General features: G+C 39.1%; 1 protein-coding gene across 1 annotated transcript in view; it reads left to right on the top strand.

The window, feature by feature from the left end:
* The first annotated feature begins 172 nt into the window (after positions 1 to 172).
* Positions 173 to 22,973, top strand: part of CPB2 (carboxypeptidase B2) — a 51,546-nt gene continuing 28,745 nt past the window's right edge. The window contains exons 1-3 of the mRNA XM_037526805.2: positions 173 to 246; positions 20,719 to 20,794; positions 21,828 to 21,952. Coding sequence (XP_037382702.1) covers positions 173 to 246; positions 20,719 to 20,794; positions 21,828 to 21,952 — 275 coding nt within the window. The remainder of the gene's footprint in view (positions 247 to 20,718; positions 20,795 to 21,827; positions 21,953 to 22,973) is intronic.

The raw sequence follows: 22,973 nt of genomic DNA, 5'->3' as shown, positions 1-22,973 counted from the left end.
TTCTTTTTTGAGAGCGGAAAAGGAAGCTAAGCTGATTGATCCACAGAAATGAGAAGGAACAGGTCATTATATTTTAACCAGTGTGTAAAGAAGGTTCTATGCAATCAGCCCTGATAGCTGATTGCATAGAACCTTCTTCAGAGAACTTGGTTTTAGAGCAAATCACATTGGGATGAAGCTTTACAGCTTTGGAGTCCTCATCGCTACTGTCCTCTTTTGCGAGAAGCATGTCTCTGCATTTCAGAGGTAACCCAACAGAGGTCTAGAGGGTGGTGGGCCGTTCCCCCAACTTGTTTGCACCATGTGAAGTCAAGCCAGTGTACTGGACTGGGGAGCAAAATGTTCAAGTTTGAAGGTCAGCTCTTTCAGAAACTTCCCATGTTGTCCTAAGAAATAGTAAATTTCACTATAATCAGATTCTTGCTTATCTGGATCTAGTTTTATTGCTAGGAGAATCTTAAATATATGTGTATATTGAATATACAAATATACACATATGTGTATTTAGTAGCTATGGAGAGTAAAGAGTCTTTATGAAGGTATATTTAACACATATGAAATATATTAGCCCTGGATAATTTATTTTCCTCTTGTACATGGAACGTAAGTGGGAGAAGATATTAAAGGTATCAGACAGGATGTTTGGGTTATGCTTGAGCACTCAACACAGAATATAACAGGAAGAATAGCTGTGCATTAAAGAACACCTCATGAATTTATACAATTCTTATTTTGTTTAGTAGAGTGATTCTGGGATTTTCTACTATGACGCACTTGTACACCATGTACTATATTGCTAGAGCATGGTTTTGTATCCTTGTGTAATGTGGTCACTTATTAACTAGTCAATTATTAGGTTTTTTAAAATTCCTTTGGAATTATCTCCTTTTTTTTTTCTTTCTGTTTTGCTTCTACGATCCTTTTCTTCTCCAATTAACTCTCAGAAAGATTTCTCTCCCCATGAATGGCAAACAGGGAAGGGACATACCTGGATGGGGGAAATTCTGCCAAATAAAACTCTGAGTTATAAAAAGTCATAGAAAATAGAAACTGACTTATAAGGCTGAAATTGTGTTTACACATCATCCTGAATTAACTACATAGTTGATTAATTCTTTTTTTTTTGTTCAATATGATTGCCAAGTTTTAAGTACCAAGTTCCATTGCTAAATAACAACTGTTATTGAATTGACACAGGAGAAAAATTGCTAGAATAATCAGTGACATGTCTCTGTATTTGGTCAATAAATGAGATTATTATGATTCCTAAGGTTGTTGTTAGTTCTAATATGCCATAATTGGTGATAGGCTTTAAGGTAAGGGGGAGAAAAAGGGAAAACTGACATTGACATGTCCAGCTTGGACAAGTAGCACTGATCCAGTACAGACAGCAGTGATACAGCTATAGTAGCTGTGCCATTGGCAGAGGGGAGAAGGGAGGAAACACAGGTTATTTAATACTTGTTTCATTCCATGTGCTGGAATAAACACTTAGAAATGCTATCTTGTTAACTACCTACAATCCCATACCCTAGAAATGTTCATCAGCATTTTACAGGGAGGAAATTGACCCTCTGGAAGAATAAACCATTTGCTTAAAAATCATAGTTTTAGGGTTGTAATTCAACCCCACTTTCCCCCTCGTTTCAACTTTTTTTTCCACTGTACAAAACTGCCTCTAAAAAAATCTAGAAATTGGGAAGAGAACCAATTTGAAAGGAGGTGGGGGCCTCCCTGGTGGCACAGGGGTTAAGCATAGCACTATCAAGCTATTGCCAGCCACTGCAGCATGAGATCGATTCCCCAGAGGGCCAGGGAGGTGACCCACATGGCACAGCAGACCTCTCCTGTCTTGCCCACTGCTCCCCTCAGCAGTGTATTTTAGTAGATCTGCCTGTTCTGCTCCCCACTCTGTCTCTGGTGAATCCTCTCACTCAACCCGCTGCCCCCCCCCCCGCCCACCCCTCCTGCACTTCTGGCCTGCACTCCAGTTCTTGTATGCATAAATAAATAAATGGTTAAAAAAAAATAGAAAGAAAGGAGGTCAGATTTCATGACAGTGAGTTTGAGATGAAGACAGTTGATCCAGAATATGGCATGGAAGAAAGACCAGAGGTCATCCTTATATCCTCACCCGTGGCGTGTCTACATGTGGCCTTGGCTCCGGCTCAGAACATGAATCCTCACAGCTGTTCCCTGAGCTTTGGAAGGTCCCTTGCAGACTGGGTCAGCCCTCTGGATCATATTGTGAACTAAACTCCTTGGTAAGATAATCATTAGCAAGATATACCAAAAGCTTTCCCATGTCACTTCAAAATGAGTAAACATATAACAGTTTAATGGCACTGAGTATGCAAATAAAGGAAATAGACAAGAAGAAAATAGTGAAGAAATGCATAAGAACATTCCCCAAACATGGCTATCCTTACTATTTTTTGCTTCAGCTTATACTTTGGAGTCTGATTGATCCCTATGCTGGACGAAAGGAATGAGAAAAGAACTATAGTTAAACCAAATAACACCATATTTGAAATATTGAAGACTATGTGTATTGGGAGAGGGGGAAGATGGGATGCCTGCAGCTTTGTTGTAAGATGCATGTCTGGGCAGACCGGGCGTGCAGGGGAGCGCGTTCCCGCATCGCCATTTTGCAGCAGGGACCTTTCTTTGCTGGAGACTCTGTAAACCTAGCAGAAGACTCACCGAGGAGACAAAGGTAAGCTGGGAGGCTTGCCCATGCCAGGTGCCTTCTAGCCTGCAGTTCCAGCCCAGAGGGGAGAAGCACCCACCGCTGGGGCAGACCGGGCGTGCAGGGGAGCGCGTTCCCACATCACCATTTTGCACCAGGGACCTTTCTTTGCTGGAGACTGTGTGAACCCAGCAGAAGGCTCACCGAGGAGACAGAAGTAAGCTGGGAGGCTTGCCCATGCCGGGCGCCTTCTAGCCTGCAGTTCCAGCCCAGAGGGGAGCAGCACCCACCACTGGGGCAGAACGGGCGTGCAGGGGAGCGCGTTCCCGCATCACCATTTTGCAGCAGGGACCTTTCTTTGCTGGAGACTTGTGAACCCAGCAGAAGTTCCCCAGAGGAGCCAGTGGTGAGCTGGGAAGGTCGCCCAAGATGGCGGCCAGTACCAGCAACACAGTGTCACAAGGAATACGGCAAATTAGAAAACAGGCAGTAGGGAGTAGAAAAACCACATGCAACCCAGCAACTCCTCAGCAAAAAAGCACACCACAAAAAGAAAACCATCTACCAGATTGCAACGACAGTAACTTGGAAGAACTTCTGAGCCTTCCAGATAGAGAATTTAAAATTGCTGTGATTAAAAAACTGACAGAAGTCATAAAGGAAAACAATGATAAGGGGAAAATAATTAATGACCAGAAGAATGAAATTGAGTCCCTAAAGAGGGAAGTAAAAGAAATGCAGGAGATCAAAGAATTAATGGAGACGCTAAAGAACTCTGGGAAAAGCAAGGAAAGCAGAATAGATGAAATGGAAGAACGAATAAGTACTCTTGAAGACACAGAAATAAAAAGAACTAAAACAGAAAAGGAAGGAGAAGTACGAAGGAAAAAGACCGAAGAAAGACTTCGGGAACTATCTGACTCCATGAGGAAAGGAAATATAAGAGTTATAGGAATCCCAGAAGGAGAGGAGAGAGATGTAGGAACAGAGAAAATATTCATGAATATAATTGAAGAGAATTTCCCAAACGCAAAGAAGGAGCTGAAAATTGATATACAAGAAGCAAGAAGAACACCAAACTTCCATGACGAAAGGAAAAATACAGCAAGACACATAATAGTAAAGCTCCCAAGAATCCAAGACAAGGAAAAAATAATGAAACTGACAAGAGGGAAGAAACAGATAACATTCAAAGGGAAACCAATCAGACTGACATCAGACTTCTCTGAAGAAACACTACGGGCAAGGAGAGAGTGGAGGGACATAGTCAACAGACTCCAAGAAAACAGATGCCAACCAAGAATACTCTATCCCGCAAAGCTCTCCTTCCTCTTTGAAGAAAGAATAAGGACCTTCGCAGACAAACAGAAACTCTGGAATTTTATTACGACTAAACCCCCACTCCAAAAAATACTACAAGGAGTCCTAAAGCCAGAACCTCAGAGGGATGAACAACAACAAAAGAAGGCCAAAGAAAGTTATTAAAAGAATAAATAAATAAAATCAAAGGAAAGACAAACACAATGGCAAATACAGATGCTAACATATCAATACTAACTCTAAATGTAAATGGACTAAACTCTTCAATAAAAAGACACAGAGTTGCAGGCTGGATTAAGAAACAAAACCCAACCTTTTGCTGTCTCCAGGAAACACATTTAGCTACAAAAGATAAAAATAGACTCAAAGTTAAAGGATGGAAAACAATTCTACAAGCAAATGTACCAAAAAAGAAGGCAGGAACAGCTATACTCATATCAGATAAAACAGATTTCAAACTTAAAAAGATAAAAAGAGACCCCAGTGGTCATTACATTATGATCAAGGGGACAATACTTCAAGAAGAAATAACACTCATTAACATATATTCACCAAATGAGGGAGCACCAAAATATATTAGACAACTATTGGCATCTCTGAAAACAGACATCAGAGAAAACACATACGTAGTGGGAGACTTCAACACACCACTATCAACAATGGATAGATCAACAAGACAAAAAATAAGTAAAGACACTAAAGCTCTAAATAAGGATCTAGAGTGCTTGCGCTTAACAGACACATATAGAACACTAAACCCAAAAAAATCTGAGTATACATTTTTCTCAAGCGCACATGGATCATTCTCCAGGATCGATCATATACTGGGGCACAAGACAAACATCAACAGATACACCAAGATTGAAATCATACCAACCATCTTTTCTGACCATGAAGGCATCAAACTAGAAATAAACCATAAAAAGAAGGCAAGTTACTCTCCTACCTCGTGGAGATTGAAACCCACACTACTGGAAGTCCACTGGACTAACGAGGAGATAAAAGAAGAAATTAAAAAATTCTTCGAATTGAATGACAAGGAGGACACCAATTTCCTAAATGTATGGGATGCAGCAAAAGCAGTAATAAGAGGAAAATATATAGCAATAGATGCTCACATCAAGAAACAAGAAAGAACTCAAAGAAACAACCTAATCTTGAAGCTCAAAGATCTAGAAAAAGAACAACAAAAAATCCCAAAACCAGTAGAAGAAAAGAAATAATAAAAACCAAAGCAGATAAATGAAATCGAAACTAAAAAAACAATCCAAAAGATCAATGAAACCAAGAGCTGGTTCTTCGAAAAAATAAATAAAATAGATAAACCCCTAGCCAGGCTCACAAGGGCAAAAGGGAGAAAGCACAAATAAATAGGATAATAAATGAAAGAGGAGAAATCACAACGGACACAGCAGAAATCAAAAGAATAATTAATAACTACTATGAACAGTTATATGGAAACAAGTTCAACAATCTAGAGGAGATGGACAAATTCCTACAACTCTACAATCACCCAAAGCTAGATAAAGAAGAAAGAGAACACCTAAACAGACCAATTACAATTAGCGAAATTGAAATGGTAATCAAAAACCTCCCCAAAAACAAAAGCCCAGGACCTGATGGATTTACAAATGAATTCTACCAAACATTCAGAGAGGAATTAATGCCTATCCTTCACAAATTCTTCCAAAAAATTGAGAAGGAAGGTATAATACCTAACACGTTCTAAGAAGCCAACATTACACTAATACCAAAACCGAACAAGGACAAACAAAAAAAGAAAACTATAGGCCAATCTCCCTAATGAACACTGATGCAAAAATCCTCAATAAAATTTTAGCTATCAGAATCCAACAGTGTATCCATAAGGTAATTCACCATGACCAAGTAGGATTCATTCCAGGGACACAGGATGGTTCAACATCCGAAAATCAATCAACGTTATCCAACACATCAACAACAAGAAATATAAAAACCATATGATAATATCAATAGATGCCGAGAAAGCTTTCGACAAAGTGCAACACCCATTCATGATAAAAGCCCTTGAAATTCTTGGGATACAAGGAACATACCTCAACATCATAAAGGACATATACGACAAGCCAACAGCCAGTATCATTCTCAATGGTGAAAAGATGAAAGCATTTCCATTAAGATCTGGAACAAGACAAGGATGTCCACTCTCACCACTGCTTTTCAATATAATACTGGAAGTCCTAGCCAGAGCAATAAGACAAGAGAAAGACATACAAGGAATCCAAATAGGAAAAGAAGAAGTCAAACTATCACTATTTGCAGATGATATGATAATATACATAGAGAACCCCAAAAAGTCCACAGAAAAACTAATTGAACTCATCAATCAGTTCAGCAAAGTGGCAGGATACAAAATCAACATGCAAAAGTCAGAAGCCTTCCTATACACTAACAATAAATCTGAAGAAGAAGAAATGAAAAAAACCATCCCCTTTATTTCGAAACAAAAAAAATCAAATACTTGGGAATAAATCTAACAAAAGAGGTAAAGGACCTTTACAAAGAAAACTATAAAACACTGTTAAAAGAAATAGAAGAAGATACAAAGAAATGGAAAGACATCCCCTGCTCATGGATTGGAAGAATAAACATTATTAAAATGGCCATCCTACCAAAAGCAATATACCGATTCAATGCTATTCCAATAAAAATTTCAATGTCATTCTTCAAAGAAATAGAACAATTATTGATGAAATTCATATGGAATCACCAAAAACCCCGAATAGCCAAAGCTTTCCTGAAAAAAAAAGAAGGGAATGGAGGCATCACACTCCCAGATTTCAGGTTATACTACAAAGCCATAATCATCAAAACTGCATGGTATTGGAACAAGAACAGACACACAGACCAATGGAATTGAATAGAAAATCCAGAAATAAACCCACAGATTTATGGTCAACTAATCTTTGACAAAGGAGCAAAGAATATGCATGGGAGCAAAGAAAGTCTGTTCAATAAATGGTGCTGGAAAACTGGGTCGCTACATGCAAAAGAATGAAGCTTGACTACTACCTCACACCCATACACAAAAACCAACTCAAAATGGATTAAAGAACTAGACATAAAACCTGAAACCATAAAATACATAGAAGGAAATATAGGCGAAACACTACGTGATTTGCACATCAAAGACATCTTTACAGACACATCACCCAAAGCAGTGATAGTGAAGGCAAAGATAAACAGCTGGGACTACATCAAATTAAAGAGCTTCTGCACAGCAAAAGAGACAATAACAAAAACAAAGAGAAACCCCACCAACTGGGAGAACATTTTTGCACACAACACTAATGATAAAGGATTGATCACAAAAATCTGCAAAGAACTGATGAGACTCAACAACAGCAAAGAAAATAATCCAGTCAAAAAATGGGCAGAAGAGCTAAAAAGAAACTTCTCTGAAGAGGAAATGCAAATGGCCAACAGGCATATGAAAAAATGTTCAACATCACTTGTAATCAGGGAAATGCAAATCAAAACTACCATGAGATACCATCTTACACCAGTGAGAATGGCACATATTAAAAAAACTAGCAACAACAAATGTTGGCGAGGATGTGGAGAAAAAGGAACTCTCCTGCACTGTTGGTGGGAGTGCAAACTGGTCCAACCACTATGGAGAGCTGTGTGGAGATTTCTGGACCTACTAAACATAGAGCTTCCATATGATCCAGCAATTCCACTCCTAGGTATTTACCCAAAGGACACAGAAACATCAATTCCAAAGAACACCTGCACCCCTATGTTTATAGCAGCACTATTTACAATAGCTAAGCTTTGGAAACAGCCCAAATGCCCAAAAATAGATGACTGGATCAAGAAGATGTGGTACATATACACCATGGAATATTACTCAGCATTCAAAAAAGATAAACACATGCAATTTGCAGCAACATGGATGGCGCTGGAAGGGATCATGCTCAGAGAAATTAGCCAAAAAGAAAAAGAAAAATACCGGATGGTCTCACTCATAGCAGGAATCTAGAAAACTTAAATAAGGGACCAGGAAAATGAATAACTATAAGAAAGTGAAAATCAAAATCAACAAAAATCTATGAACCAGAGACACTTTTGGGGGGGTGGGTGGAGGGAGGGGAGGGATTGGGGTCAAAATGGGGGGGTTGAAATTGTATGGGGAATATAAAAATAAAATTTATTATAAAAAAAAAGATGCATGTCTGATTTCTTGATGCTAATATCCTCTGCTAGAAATAACATTACAATCTCCTCTTCCTGTGAGTAGAAACATTATATATATATATATATATATATATATATATATATAATATATATATATTTTTTTTTTTTTTTTACCAAATGTTCTGAGTGCTGCCTTTCCAGGAATGGCCTCTTACCAAAGCTAAAAGGGAAATCTAATTTTATTCAGGGCAACAGACTTTGATGAATTATTTCTGGGGTCCATAATACAGTCCTGTCTTCAAAGAGCTAATTGCTCTGGCTTTTTCCTAAAGCTGCTCTTTGTTATTGTTTTCTTGTCATGATCATTTTCCTAATAACACACTGTATTCAGGCAATCTCTTAGTGACTGATTTGTATTTACATTTTGATAACTCTCATCAATGAGATGCCCTGGAACAAGAACAAAAAAGTTTTTAAAGGCATAAATACCGTATGCCAAAGAAAAAGGCAGCCAAAAAAATAGTCTCTGTATTCATTTCCTTTTAAAGGGCAAACACTAAAAAGTGTGAAAATAAAGTACTAGCAGAAATCTTGTCAACAGTCATTAATTGTATTATTCTGTGATTACCTAAGCACAGCCTGGCTGCCTAGCTGTTTATTTAGAATGAGAAAGAGAAAGAAAAGAAGGAAAAGGAATTGCAGGTAGAGGAAAGTTGCAGATAGAGGGCTTCTGAATTATCAAGACCACAGGAAATGTTGTTCCTGTTGACTTCATTTACCATCTGCCACCTGGAGACCAGCTTATTCTCTTTCACTTAGCTTCCACTGATACATTATTTTCATCTTAAAGAACAGCACACCAGTGGCCTTAAAATGCTGTAATGCAGAAAACAAAATTCCAGCCTTGGGCCATGTTCCATTATTCAGAGACATTCCACCTGTCTTTCAAATTCAAAAAATAATCTTTCAGAATTATGACAGATCTTGATGAGCATAATTACATTCTTAGAGAAGCATCAGAGGAAATGTTGCTTAGGTTTAAATAGCACAGGACTTGGAGAATTGAGTTGAAACCCCAGATCAGCTTATTAGTCATATTGTTATAGGATGGGGAGAGGGGCAGCCCAAAACCCCGCAAACCTGCCTATTCTAAATGGGTTCTGCCATCCGCCGCATCAACACAAAACATAGGAGACTTTAATGAAAAGGAACTTTAATAAAACTAGGAAACAATACAGGTAAGGCAAAGAATCTAGTTTCTAAATCAAGCACCCAAAGTTACCCATCCCCTCGTGGGTAAAAGTCCATCCAAATGGGATTGGCCCAGAGCAAGGCCCCAAGGCCTGCCACAAGTCTAAAGCATCTTCCAGTGGGGACCCACAGAAAAGGGTCACAAACAACCGGACAAGCCCGCAAGGAAAAGAGCAAAATCAACATCAAGATAAAAGCTGCCATTGTCACCTCCCCATGGGTCTCACCCACATCTGTGTCACCCAGTCTACGACCAAAAGACAAGCACAGTTTCTTCATGTGTCTCTAGGCTCCATGCGCCTCCTCCAGGTCTCCTGGCTCCATCCTGCTTCCTTCCTCAGTCTCTTCTTCAGCTTCTCCTCTTCCTGCTCAGCTCCACCCTCCCTTGGGTGGGGCAGGGAACCTCCCCCTTTCCTGGGGACCCCCCTGTTACAATATGGTCTTGAACTGTCGACCCCCTCTCAGTTTACATTTTGTTTAAAGTGACTTGTTATTTCACTGTACTTGTCCTTTTCTTTCTATTTTTTGTGCAAGCCTGTTTTTTTTTTTTTGTCTGCAAATGGTTATTGCTAAAATAACCTATCATTTCAAATAACCTAAAATATCTATCATTTCAGAGACAATAAATATGTGTTTTTATTTCTCATTTCCCATTGCCCCATTGTATTTTATGTGGAGTCCTGCCCTTACATGAAAGGTTCTTGTGGGAGCCAAACTGGTGAATTAAAAGTGAATTTGATGGGAACAACCAACCCTGCATCTTCAGGTGTTTAAAGTGTAATCCTAATACCTGTCATTTCCCTTCTAGGATGCACTTTTTTTTTTCGTTAATCTTGTTGTCTTGGCTGGGGGGTAGACAATTTCACATTTTGACTTTTCCTGCCATGTTAACTATTACTTTACAGGCAAGAAAACTGTAAGGACAGGAATGGGCATGGTGCAGGTTTTCTGATCCCATGCAGACTGGGTAAAGGAGGAATCAGAGTCCTTAGTAGCTCTTTGCAGGTCTTTTTATTGGGGTTCAGCAGGCATATGGCAGGCAGGGGTGCTGGGGGGCCGGGAGGCTGGCAGGCCTCCCAGCCCCCAGCAAGTCTTCACTCTATCTGGGCTCTCTGGCCTTCTCTGCTTGTCTCCCAGCTTCTGTTCGTTCTCAGCTTCTTGGCTTCTCTTCGGCTTCTGCTTCTGCTGGCGTCCCCGTGACGCCACCCTTAAAAAGCACAGTCTTAGCGCAGGTGTACCCACTTCAGGTGCCTGCCATCAGGCATGCATTCAGGATCACAGATTCCCTCTTCTATCCTGATGGCGGGAGGGCAGAAAAGCCTGATATTTTTCCTTACCCTACAGAACCTATGTGGGGGTTCTGCCAACTACCAAGTATCTCCATTTCAATGATACATTTTGGGACCAGGAAAATGATCATGGGGGAATTCATGGATTCAGGGTACCCATTGCAGATTGAACTTATGCTAGGATTCCATACATCCAGGTTTCAATGTCACTTGTACCCTGCATCCAAAAGACTTCAAAATATCCTCTCCCTTCTATCAGTTACCTGGGTCAATTGTTATAGGTCCCTTTTGGAAAGGACTGAGGAAATAATGACCATATGCCCTTTATATACTTTTGCAGGGTCTTCCCTTGTGGGGACCTGACTTCTCTGTTAGGCAAGAGATTCCAGGTCTGAGAATTAGCTCATGTTTGGACACCAGGCAATGGATCATGACTTTATTGGAATAGCTGTCCTTAGTTTCTGTCTTTAGCTACCCTTGATTTATTTTGACTGTAAAGATCGAGTAATACCTCTGTTGTCTGCCCATCTATCTTGCTCCTGAGAACTCTGTGTTCTCTTAACTCTATAGCTTTTGTTTTTTTTTTGTTTTTTTTTAAAGATTTATTTTATTTTATTTATACAAGCACTGGGTACAGTCAGAAGTGCGGGAGGATGAGAGAATTCACCAGAGCCAGAGTGGGGAGCAGAACAGGCAGACTGACAAAGTAAACTGCTGAGGGGAGCAGCGGGCAGCAGGAGAGGTCTGTGTGCCATGTGGGACCCTTGCCCAGCTGCCAGGGATTGAACCGGCTCTGCAGAGGCTGCGGGTAGCTTCGCAACTCAGCACTCAACCGCTGTGCCACCAGGGAGGCCCAACTCTATAGCTTTTGAAGGGTCGTGGTCTCTGGCTGCTGCTCTGACCTTGCTGTTCGTTAGAGTGATTGTGCTCAATGTATTACCGCTGGCCATCTGGCTTCTATTATATAGTGACTTCATCACTCCCATTGCTGTTGGGGAGCTAGATATTTAATGTCATCTCCTACTTTCAGTCCTCAGATCTAGTCCCACCTCCCCTCCAGCCTCCAAACCAAAGACTAGGGGTAAGTCATAATGTCATCTGGCTGTAGCAATGTGTTGCTCAGTTTGTTACTAAAGGAAGGGGACTATATTGCCAAGGAAGTGTACTTACCCTTGGTACAGTATTTGACATTCTAGTTAGATGCTTGGGAGGCAGTGCTAATTGCTGCTAAAATGGTTTATGGAAGCTTGGAGAAAACAATGGCCTACCCTTAGTGAACCAGAACTACTGTGGCAGATGGTGAAAAAAGGAATCAAAACATTCCCAGAACAGGATATGCTAGAATGAAAATATTGTGTAAGGCTAGAAAACTCACCATGTGCCATGCTCATTGATGGGCACAGAGGATAATTGAAAAAATAAGGAAAGTGCTGCTGAAAGGATCACCAGCATCACCAGAAGCTTGATGGTGACTTTTTCACACTTAGAATAGCTTTTTATGTATATTTTTTTTCTGGTTGAATGAGTTCTATTAAAAGGATAAATGATGTGGAAAGCATAAAAATTAGAAACACTAAGATTTCATCACTGAGAAAGCATTAACATTTTTTTAAAGTTTATTTATTTATTTTTAAATAAATTTTATTTTTATATTCCCTATACAATTGCAACCCCCTTATTTTGACCCCAATCCCTCCCCTCCCCGCCCCCCACCCCCCATAGAGTGTCTCTGGTTCATAGTTTTCTGTTGATTTTCATTTTCACTTTCTTATAGTTATTCATTTTCCTGGTCCCTTATTTAAGTTTTCTAGATTCCTGCTATGAGTGAGACCATGCGGTATTTTTCTTTTTCTTTCTGGCTAATTTCGCTGAGCATGATCCCTTCCAGCGCCATCCATGTTGCTGCAAATTGCATGTGTTTATCTTTTTTGAATGCTGAGTAATATTCCATGGTGTATAGGTACCACATCTTCTTGATCCAGTCATCTATTTTTGGGCATTTGGGTTGTTTCCAAAGCTTAGCTATTGTGAACAGTGCTCCTATAAACATAGGGGTGCAGGTGCTCTTTGGAATTGATGTTTCTGTGTCCTTTGGGTAAATACCTAGGAGTGGAATTGCTGGATCATATTGAAGCTCTATGTTTAGTAGGTCCAGAAATCTCCACACAGCTCTGCATAGTGGTTGGACCAGTTTTCACCCCCACCAACAGTGCAGGAGAGTTCCTTTTTCTCCACAACCTCGCCAACATTTGTTGTTGCTAGTTTTTTTAATATGTGCCATTCTCACTAGTGTAAGATGGTATCTCATGGTAGTTTTGATTTGCATTTCCCTGATTGCAAGTGATGTTGAACATTTTTTCATATGCCTGTTGGCCATTTGCATTTCCTCTTCAGAGAAGTTTCTTTTTAGCTCTTCTGCCCATTTTATGACAGGATCATTTTCTTTGTTGTTGTTGAGTCTCATCAGCTCTTTGCAGATTTTTGTGATCAGTCCTTTATCATTAGTGTTGTGTGCAAAAATGTTCTCCCAGTTGGTGGGGTTTCTCTTTGTTTTTGCTATTGTCTCTTTTGCTGTGCAGAAGCTCTTTAATTTGATGTAGTCCCAGATGTTGATCTTTGCCTTCACTAACACTGCTTTGGGTGATGTGTCTGTAAAGATGTCTTTGATGTGCATATCACGTAGTATTTCGCCTATATTTCCTTCTATGTATTTTATGGTTTCAGGTCTTATGTCTAGTTCTTTAATCCATTTTGAGTTGATTTTTGTGTATGGTGTGAGGTAGTGATCAATCTTCATTCTTTTGCATGTAGCAACCCAGTTTTCCCAGCACCATTTATTGAACAAACTCTTTGCTCCCATGCATATTCTTTGCTCCTTTGTCAAAGATTAGTTGACCATAAATCTGTGGGTTTATTTCTGGATTTTTCTATTCAATTCCATTGGTCTGTGTGTCTGTGCTTGTTCCAATACCATGCAGTTTTGATGATTATGGCTTTGTAGTATAACCTGAAATCTGGGAGTGTGATGCCTCCATTCCCTTCTTTTTTTTTCAGGAAAGCTTTGGCTATTCGGGGTTTTTGGTGATTCCATATGAATTTCATCAATAATTGTTCTATTTCTTTGAAGAATGACATTGAAATTTTTATTGGAATAGCATTGAATCTGTATATTGCTTTTGGCAGGATGGCCATTTTAATAATGTTTATTCTTCCAATCCATGAGCAGGGGATGTCTTTCCATTACTTTGTGTCTTCTTCTATTTCTTTTAACAGTGTTTTATAGTTTTCTTTGTATAGGTCCTTTACCTCTTTTGTTAGATTTATTCCCAAGTATTTGATTTTTTTTTGTTTCGATAATAAAAGTGATGGTTTTTTTGGTTTCTTCTTCTTCAGATTTATTGTTTGTGTATAAGAAGGCTACTGACTTTTGCATGTTGATTTTGTATCCTTGCACTTTACTGAACTGATTGATGAGTTCAATTAGTTTTTCTGTGGACTTTTTGGGGTTCTCTATGTATATTATCATATCATCTGCAAATAGTGATAGTTTGACTTCTTCTTTTCCTATTTGGATTCCTTGTATGTCTTTCTCTTGTCTTATTGCTCTGGCTAGGACTTCCAGTATTATATTGAAAAGCAGTGGTGAGAGTGGACATCCTTGATTTGTTCCAGATCTTAATGGAAATGCTTTCATCTTTTCACCATTGAGAATGATACTGGCTGTTGGCTTGTCGTATATGTCCTTTATGATGTTGAGGTATGTTCCTTGTATCCCAAGAATTTCAAGGGCTTTTATCATGAATGGGTGTTGCACTTTGTCGAAAGCTTTCTCAGCATCTATTGATATTATCACATGGTTTTTATATTTCTTGTTGTTGATGTGTTGGATAACATTGATTGATTTTCGGATGTTGAACCATCCTTGTGTCCCTGGCATGAATCCTACTTGGTCGTGGTGAATTATCTTATGGATACATTGTTGGATTCTGATAGCTAAAATTTTATCGAGGATTTTTGCATCAGTGTTCATTAGGGAGATTGGTCTGTAGTTTTCCTTTTTTGTGTTGTCCTTGTTCAGTTTTGGTATTAGTGTAATGTTGTCTTCATAGACCGTGTTTGGTATTGTCCCTTCCTTCTCAATTTTTTGGAAGAGTTTGTGAAGGATAGGCACTAATTCGTCTCTGAATGTTTGGTAGAATTCATTTGTAAATCCATCAGGTCCTGGGCTTTTGTTTTTGGGGAGGTTTTTGATTACCATTTCAATTTCGCTGCTTGTAATTGGTCTGTTTAGGTGTTCTATTTCTTCTTTATCTAGCTTTGGGTAATTGTAGAGTTGTAGGAATTTGTCCATCTCCTCAGCATTAACATTTTAATGATCATTATTTCATGCATTTCTCAATACATTTATGTATGTGCATGTATAACTTTACAATTGTTACATATCACATCTATCAATACTATAGAGACCTTTATTTTTAAAAGTCTTATCTGCTCTCACCTACCCATTCCTTCAACTGCCATTCCTCACCCTCCAAATCAAAGTTAAGATATGATTTTTCTGTTTCTTTCTAATTTACTTTTTTTTTTTTTTTACAAAAATAGCATCATATGCCATAGGGTCCTCCACATTCTGCTTTTCTTTCTTAATACATCAAGTAAATCTCCCCTAATCAACTATTATAAATGAAACTCATTCTTCATATTGGCTACAAAACATTCTAGAATGTGAAGACACCACCAACATTCAACAATTCTGTTATAAATAAGGATTCACGGTTTCCAGTTATTGTTACAATGAATAATCCTACCATATATATCCTTGAGCACTTGAAGCAGAAGTTGAATAGTGTATGCTAAAATTGTTCCAGAGCTTGAGTTACAATTTCCCAGTCTATTGTTTCTGTGGGCCCCTCCTTCCTGTTCTGGTAATCAGGTTTCCATAGACTTCTTTCAGAATTCAAAATCTTTTAGTCAGACTTTCTAAAATAAAACCATCTTCCATCCTTCTATCAAAGATATTTTCATAAATCACAAGTCAAGTGATATCACTTTCCTCATTCCTGGATGTCTGTAACATAAAGTTCAAGTTTCTCAGCTTGCATTCAATTCCCTCATTAGGAGAGGATGATCTTAAGTTTCCAAACTCATTTCTGTTTAGCTACTATTCTTCTCTTGCCCAAAACACCTATATCCTACACTGGGCAACAATAAACAGCTTACAATTTCCTCAAAGGTGTTCTTTTTTCTCCTTCCATTGTAACTTTTTTTTTCAAGATTTATTTATGCATATAAGAACGGGGGTACAGGCCAGAGGTGTGGGGGGTGAGAGGATTCACCAGAGACAAAGTGGGAAACAGAACAGGCAGACTGAAATACACTGATGAGGGGAGCAGCGGGAGAGTCAGGAGAGGCCTGCTGTGCCATGTGGGTAGCTCCCTGGCTGGGGATCGAACTCATGCTGCTGTGGCTGCAGATAGCTTCATAGGTTGTGTCTGAACCCATTGTGCCACCAGGGAGGCCCCTCGCATTGTAACTTTATATACTCTATTTACCTAGTTATCTCTTCCTTGAAACCTTTGCTAATAATGACAAGCAGAAGTTGTCATCATCTCTTTGGTCCTTCCACAGTTCCTGGTACATGTATTTTTTTAAATAAAGTGTTTATTGGGGATGTTTTTAGATATACAGAAAAGCTAGGAAATTATTACAGAGTTCACCCAGTTCCCCCAAAATGTTAGCATCTTATTGCCATGATACATTTGCCAAAACTAGGAAACCAGTATGCACTACTTTTGGCTAAACTCCAGACTTTATTTGGGTTTCACCTGTTTTTGGTTTTTATTTTTGTTTTTTTATGCATACAAGAACTAGGGTGTAGGGCCTCCCCTGGTGGTGCAGCAGGTGAGCGCTGGGCTGTGAAGCTGCCAGCAGCCTCTGCAGCACTGGTTTGATCCCCGGCCACCAGCAAGGGTCCCACATCGTGCGCAGACCTCTCGTGCCGCCTGCTGCTCCCCTCAGCAGTGTGTTTCGTCAGTCTGTCTGTTCTGTTCCCTGCTCTGGCTCTGGTGAATTCTCTCACCCTCCCGCGCTTCTGACTGTACCCAGTGATTGTATAAATAAATAAATAAATAAGTCTTAAAAAAAAAAAAAAAGAACTAGGGTTAGGCCAGAGGTGCAGGGGTTGAGAGGATTCACCAAAACTGAGTGGGGAGCAGAACAGGCAGATATACTGATATACACTGCTGAGGGGAACAGTGAGGAAGACAGGAGAGGTCTGCTGCGCCATGTGGGTAGCTCTCTGGCTGAGCATTGAACTCAGGCTGTGGTGGTAATAGCACTGAGCCTAACCCCTGAACCACCAGGGAGGTCCCTTACCAGTTTTTGCACTAATATCCATTTCCTGTTCCAAGCTCAATCCAGGAAACAAAATTGCATGTAGTCACCATGTTGCTGTGTTTGGTTCCTTGAGTGATATTGTTTTATATATGTTGTACAATTTTTTATTTGTAAGGCAGGAGGGTAGACTTGATGCCTGTTTCCCCAGTTTAACTGAAAGCAAAGTCTAATATTAATTTTGAAATAAGGCAAGCGTAAAACATTTTCTTTCTGATTTAAATATCTGACCTCACATTTGGGCACATTTGGGAAATTTGTCCAAAAATAAAAGAAAAGCCCTTTAAGTTAAAAGTAGGCTCTCTTCTGGCAAATGCCACCAAAATAACTTATCTTTAATTTCAATAATATAGTCTTGTGCAGTTACTTAGAGGTAAACTGAAAACCAAAAATGTCATTGCTATTACTGGATTCCACTTATTCTACCTGCAATCCCCCACCTCACTGCTCTAATTCCTTATCCGAATATCCCTCACTTGCAAAAATGGATGGGGAGCAGAAAGTATGAGAAAATTTATTAAGAAATTCTTTCCTTTTGGATTAAATGGTATGCGAAAATAAAGTCAGCCCAAGTTGGATCACCATTAATTTGTTGCCTTGGCTTTGCAAGAACCACTAAGCATTTCTCATTGTCCTAGCAATCATACAAAACAAAGAACTATGACAAAGCAAAGGTGAGAAAACACATTAAACCATGTTTCAAATTAAAAAAAAAAACTATTGGGCCTCCCCAGTGGCGCAGCGGTTGAGCGCTGGGTTGCGAAGCTGCCGCGGCCTCTGCGGCGCCGGTTCGATCCCCGGCTGCTCCCCGGCCACAGGAGGAGGGTCCCACATGGCGCGCAGACCTCTCCTGCCGCCCGCTGCTCCCCTCAGCAGTGTACTTCGGTCCTTCTGCCTGCTCTGCCCCCCGCTCTGGCTCTGGTGAATTCTCTCGCCCTCCCGTGCTTCTGACTGTACCCAGTGCATGTATAAACAAAACAAACAAACAAACAAACAAATAAATAAATAAAACATGCCTCTATTTAAAAAAAAAAAAAAAAAAAAAAAAACTATTAATATGATTCACTACATTAACAAGTTAAACCAGGAAATCCTTATGTTTATCTCCTAAAAACATGAGATAAAATTCACATGCATTTATGATAAAAAAAATTCATAACAGAGTAGAGGAAACTTCTTTAACCTGACAACAGGCATTGTAGGGTTTTAGTGAAACATTCAGAAGTGTTTCTTAAAAATTATAAATCCTGCATTTTGTTTCTACTTCCATTTACCACTATACTGGAGATTCTAACAAATGAGGTAAGATGAGGGAAAAACCCTCTCTAAGCATTGAAATGAGCAAAGCAAAACTTAGTATGCATAATTCCAATGATTGCTTGCAAAGAAAAAAAATCAAAATTATCTACAGTAAGGTCATCAAAATTACTAAGGGAACTGCATAGAAATACCAGGCCCTCTCCCTGGTATTCTTTTTCCAACTTAGAGATCTGGGTTGCTGATAATTTGCTATTCCACATCTTGGGATTCTTTGCTTCCAGTCCACACAAGGATGAGAAGGAGCACATGAAGACCACCTGCCCTTAACTTCCAAATATCACTCTTGATCATGCTCCCATTGGCAGTGGAATAAACAAAAACTCATGGAAGTTTGGGAAATGCAGTTTTCCTGTATGCCCAGGAAGAGGAAATGGTTTGGCAAACCAGTATTGATTGCCAGACAATATGAAAACTTGTATATGACATAATTGGCATAGTTAACTCCTGGGGAAAATATCAACAATTGATAAAGGATGCTTAAAGGAAAAAAACAAAACCCAATTCCTTCTTTACAGTGCACATAAACAAATAATGTTCAAATTCATTAAAAATTTAAATGACAAAGACAAAAGAAATTTAGCAAAATACTTTTTATGACTTCGGGCTTGGGAGTTTTAAACACCATACCAAAAAACTCCAAACTAAAAGGAAATAATGGATCAAAAGACATAAAGAGACAAAATACATCTGCAATATAGACAACTGAAAAAGGACCAGTATCTAGCCTATTAAAAAATTCTACTAGTCAATTGTCACAAAATAATAGAATGAAAATAACTCTACCTCACTAGTAAGTCAGAAAATCAGAATTAAAGTCACAAGAAGACTCCATCTCACAACCATTAGATTGGAAAAGGTAAAAAGTTAGACTGCATTCAGATGTATTAATAAGGAGGTGGAGCATCTTTTCTATCACTGGTAAAACCATGAATTATTCCAAAAAGTTTGAGAAATGACTTGAAACTCCTATGAAATTGAAACTGTGTTCCTCCATGAAATAGCAGTTCTTGCAGGCAAATTTTTGCACATGTAGTATATGATGCAATACTTCATTGCAGATGATAATGTTAAAAATCCAAAAATCTTGTTGGATCAAAAAGCTAGACAAAAGAATACAGAGAGAGTACCATTTTTATAGAGTTAAGTCAACTCTATAAGCTTAATCCCCAAACATAATGTTTCAGAATCTACGTATATAAGAATTCATATATGAGTTTAAGGATTCATAGTATTAGGGCCTCCTTAATGGTGCAGGGGTTAAAGACAACGCTATCAAGCTATTGCCAGCCACTGCATGAGTTCGATCCCGGGCCAGGGAGCTACCCACATGGAGCAGTAGACCTCTCCTAACTCGCCTGCTGCTCCCCTCAGCAGTGTATTTCAGTAGATCTGCCTGTTCTGCTCCCCACTCTCCCTGGTGAATCCTCCCACCCCCCGCACCTATGGCTTACATCCCAGTTCTTGTATGCATAAATAAATCTTTTTTAAAAAAGAGTTCATAGGGCCTCCCCCTTGGCGCAATGGTTGAGCGCTGGGCTGCGAAGCTGCCCGCCACCTCTGCGGCGCCGGTTTGATCCCCAGCTGCTCCCCGGCCACCAGAGGCTGGTCCCAAATGGCGCGCAGACCTCTCCTGCCGCCCGCTGCTCCCCTCAGCAGTGTACTTTGGTCCTTCTGCCTGCTCTGCTCCCTGCTCTGGCTCTGGTGAATTCTCTCACCCTCCCGTGCTTCTGACTGTACCCAGTGCTTGTATAAATGAATAAATAAATAAATAAATCTTTAAAAATAAATAAATAAATAAATAAAAAAGAGTTCATAGCATTAAAAAAAAAAAACAGAGAATAAGAAAAGTGGAAATTTATGGTAGTGGATCATTTAGGGAGGGGTGAGGGAGAAGCACACAAAGCTTAAGATAGTTAGATTTCTTAAGTGGGTGATAGGTTCACAAATACTCATTTTATTATGTAATAAGCTAGTGTTAGCATAAATATTCCCTTGTGCATCAAATATTTAATTTTTAAAATGAAAACACAGGAGGAGAAGGAAGTGTGTACTCTGAGAACTGGCCCCCATTCAAGAGAGCTAGTGATTGTGTGATTGCTTAGGAGCAGACAAAATTAGAATATATGTTCTTTGTTTTCTTTAACAATCTATAGTGGGACCCTCTTTTTACCTTTTATAATTTTTTTTCTTTTTACAATTATCAACCCATCCCACTATAATTGATCTCATTTTCACTTTTTAAAATTTAATATCAGAATCCTGTTTATTGTTTTCCAGTGGCCAGGTTTTATCTGCTCTTCCTAGAACCTCTAGGCAAGTTCAAATTCTGCAGAATCTTACAACAACATATGAGGTAATTTCTCCCTCATTTATCTCTATACTTGTTTTATGTTGTGTAAGTATTGCATGCCATGTTCCCTTTTACATGTTGTCTGACTTAGATATAACTGGTATAAACCCCTCTTCTTACAGTCTTCTCTCCCTTCCACAAATCACATGATGTTGCTTGTTCCCAAAGTCAAACCTTTTTTCATGTGTGTATTGACTTATTCATGTCAGTTCATTGTTGTCATAATGGTCAAAAGAAATGAGCATGAATGTGTCGTTAAAAAAAAAGTACACTGTACAGAAAATATTGCAAATATTATTGGAGGGCATATTCCAAAGGAAATAATTAGAGAAAAGAAACAGACAAGAATATTAAGGATATAGAATTTTTATTAAAGAAAAATCAACATGTCATAAACTTTCTAGATGAAATTTCTTTTTTTTTAAAAAAAAGGTTTATTTATTTATGCATATAAGAACTGGGGTGTAAGCCAGAGGTGTGGAGGGTGAAAGGATTTGCCAGAGACAGAGTGGAGAGCAGAACAGGCAGATCTACTGAAATACACTGCTGAGGGGAGCAGTGGGCGAGTTAGGAGAGGTCTGCTGTGCCATGTGGGTTGCTCCCTGGCCGGCCTGGGATCGAACTGGTGCTGCAGTGGCTGGCGATAGCTTGATAGCGCTGTCTTTAACCCCTGCGCCACCAGGGAGGTCCTCTAGATAAAATTTCATTTCCCTTTTAAACATCTAACAAGCACATCCAATTTTACAGATGGATCTTAAAAATATACATTCACCCGTTCATTCTTGTTTCACCAAGCACTTGTTGAGTGCCTAGTGTGTTCTAGGTCCTCTTTAGCACCTAGGGTTACAGAGAAGAATAAAGCAAGCTCCCTGCAAAATAAATGTGTATACCACCTAGCATGTGAATGGGGACCAGTATCCAGGAAATTGTCTTTTTCATTTCCCTTATAGATACATTTTGGTGGCTTTCACTATATATGAGAATGATGTGAACAACCATTTTCTTGTTTTATCAATTTCTTCCCTTGAAACTGCAGATTGTTCTTTGGCAGCCAGTAGCAGCTGAGTTAATTGCAAAGAAAAATGAAGTCCATTTTTTTGTGAATGCATCTGATGTAAGCAATGTGAAAGCCCTTTTAAATGAGACCAGGATTCCATTCAGGTAGGCATCATTCATTATTTATTGAGTAGCTATTTTAAGCATCTATCATACATTTCACTGGGGATGGTATAATTGCTCTCTGGAAAAAATAAATAAAACATTAAACATGGCAACAAAGAAATACCTGAAATGCACCAGTGGTGAATCCTAAGTAGCTAACTCCGTGACCTTGGAAAGTGACCCCATGTCTTATGGCCTCAGACTTTTATTTGAAAATGACTGCTAGACACAGTGATCTGTGGAGCTTCTTAGAGTTTCCTCTAATTCTTTCCTTCTTATAGTTCCTCTACTCTCTACCCAGATTCTACAAGCAAAATTGTCATTCACTTTAGTAAACTTTGTAGTATGTCTCAAACAGCTACTTGAATGGGATTTTGTTTCCTTCACAAGATCATTGAACATCCCTGAATATCTAACCCTAAATTAAAATTGTTTCTGGTAGGATTTGTATTCAGAGTCTATACCCTCTTCCTTTTGAGTTTTCCCTTCTAACTTCTCTCTTCCTTTGCCAGAGTGCTGGTGTCTGGTTGCTGCCCTAACACTCTCTGGAGCTCCTGCTCTCTTCTGTGATTCAGTGGGCAATGTCTGGATAATCCACTGTGATAATCATTAATATGTTATAGGTGTTTACTGCCCTCCAGAAACTGTGTTGAGTCTATTTCTATCTACAGATTGCCTCTACTGTCTAAAGGTAGAACATTCTGATTTGGTATGATCTGGAAGTTATTTTTGGAGATGGGCATGCTATTATCACTGATTTATATGAAAAATATTTTGAATGTTCCCAGGTGCCCCAAATAACCTATCTTCTCATGGAAAAAATAGGAATAGGAATGTTTTACTTTCAGATAGTGAGGGAAAGCTGAATTGTTTCATTTCATCCTTATTTAGCCTTGCAAAGTAGCTTCTATCCTAATTATGTGCAATCACACTTATGAAGGAATTTCTCAACATCAGCCAACAAAAGTCAAGTTCATTGGCCTAAATAAAAGAAGAGAAACCTTTATTAAAATGATAACTA

The sequence above is a fragment of the Talpa occidentalis genome, unplaced genomic scaffold (genome assembly GCF_014898055.3).
Source record: "Talpa occidentalis isolate TD23 unplaced genomic scaffold, MPIMG_talOcc4v2.1 talOcc4.5, whole genome shotgun sequence".
Classification (NCBI taxonomy): Eukaryota; Metazoa; Chordata; class Mammalia; order Eulipotyphla; family Talpidae; genus Talpa; species Talpa occidentalis.
The sequence above is the reverse complement of the archived record's forward strand: the minus strand, read 5'-3'. Positions and strand labels throughout refer to the sequence as shown.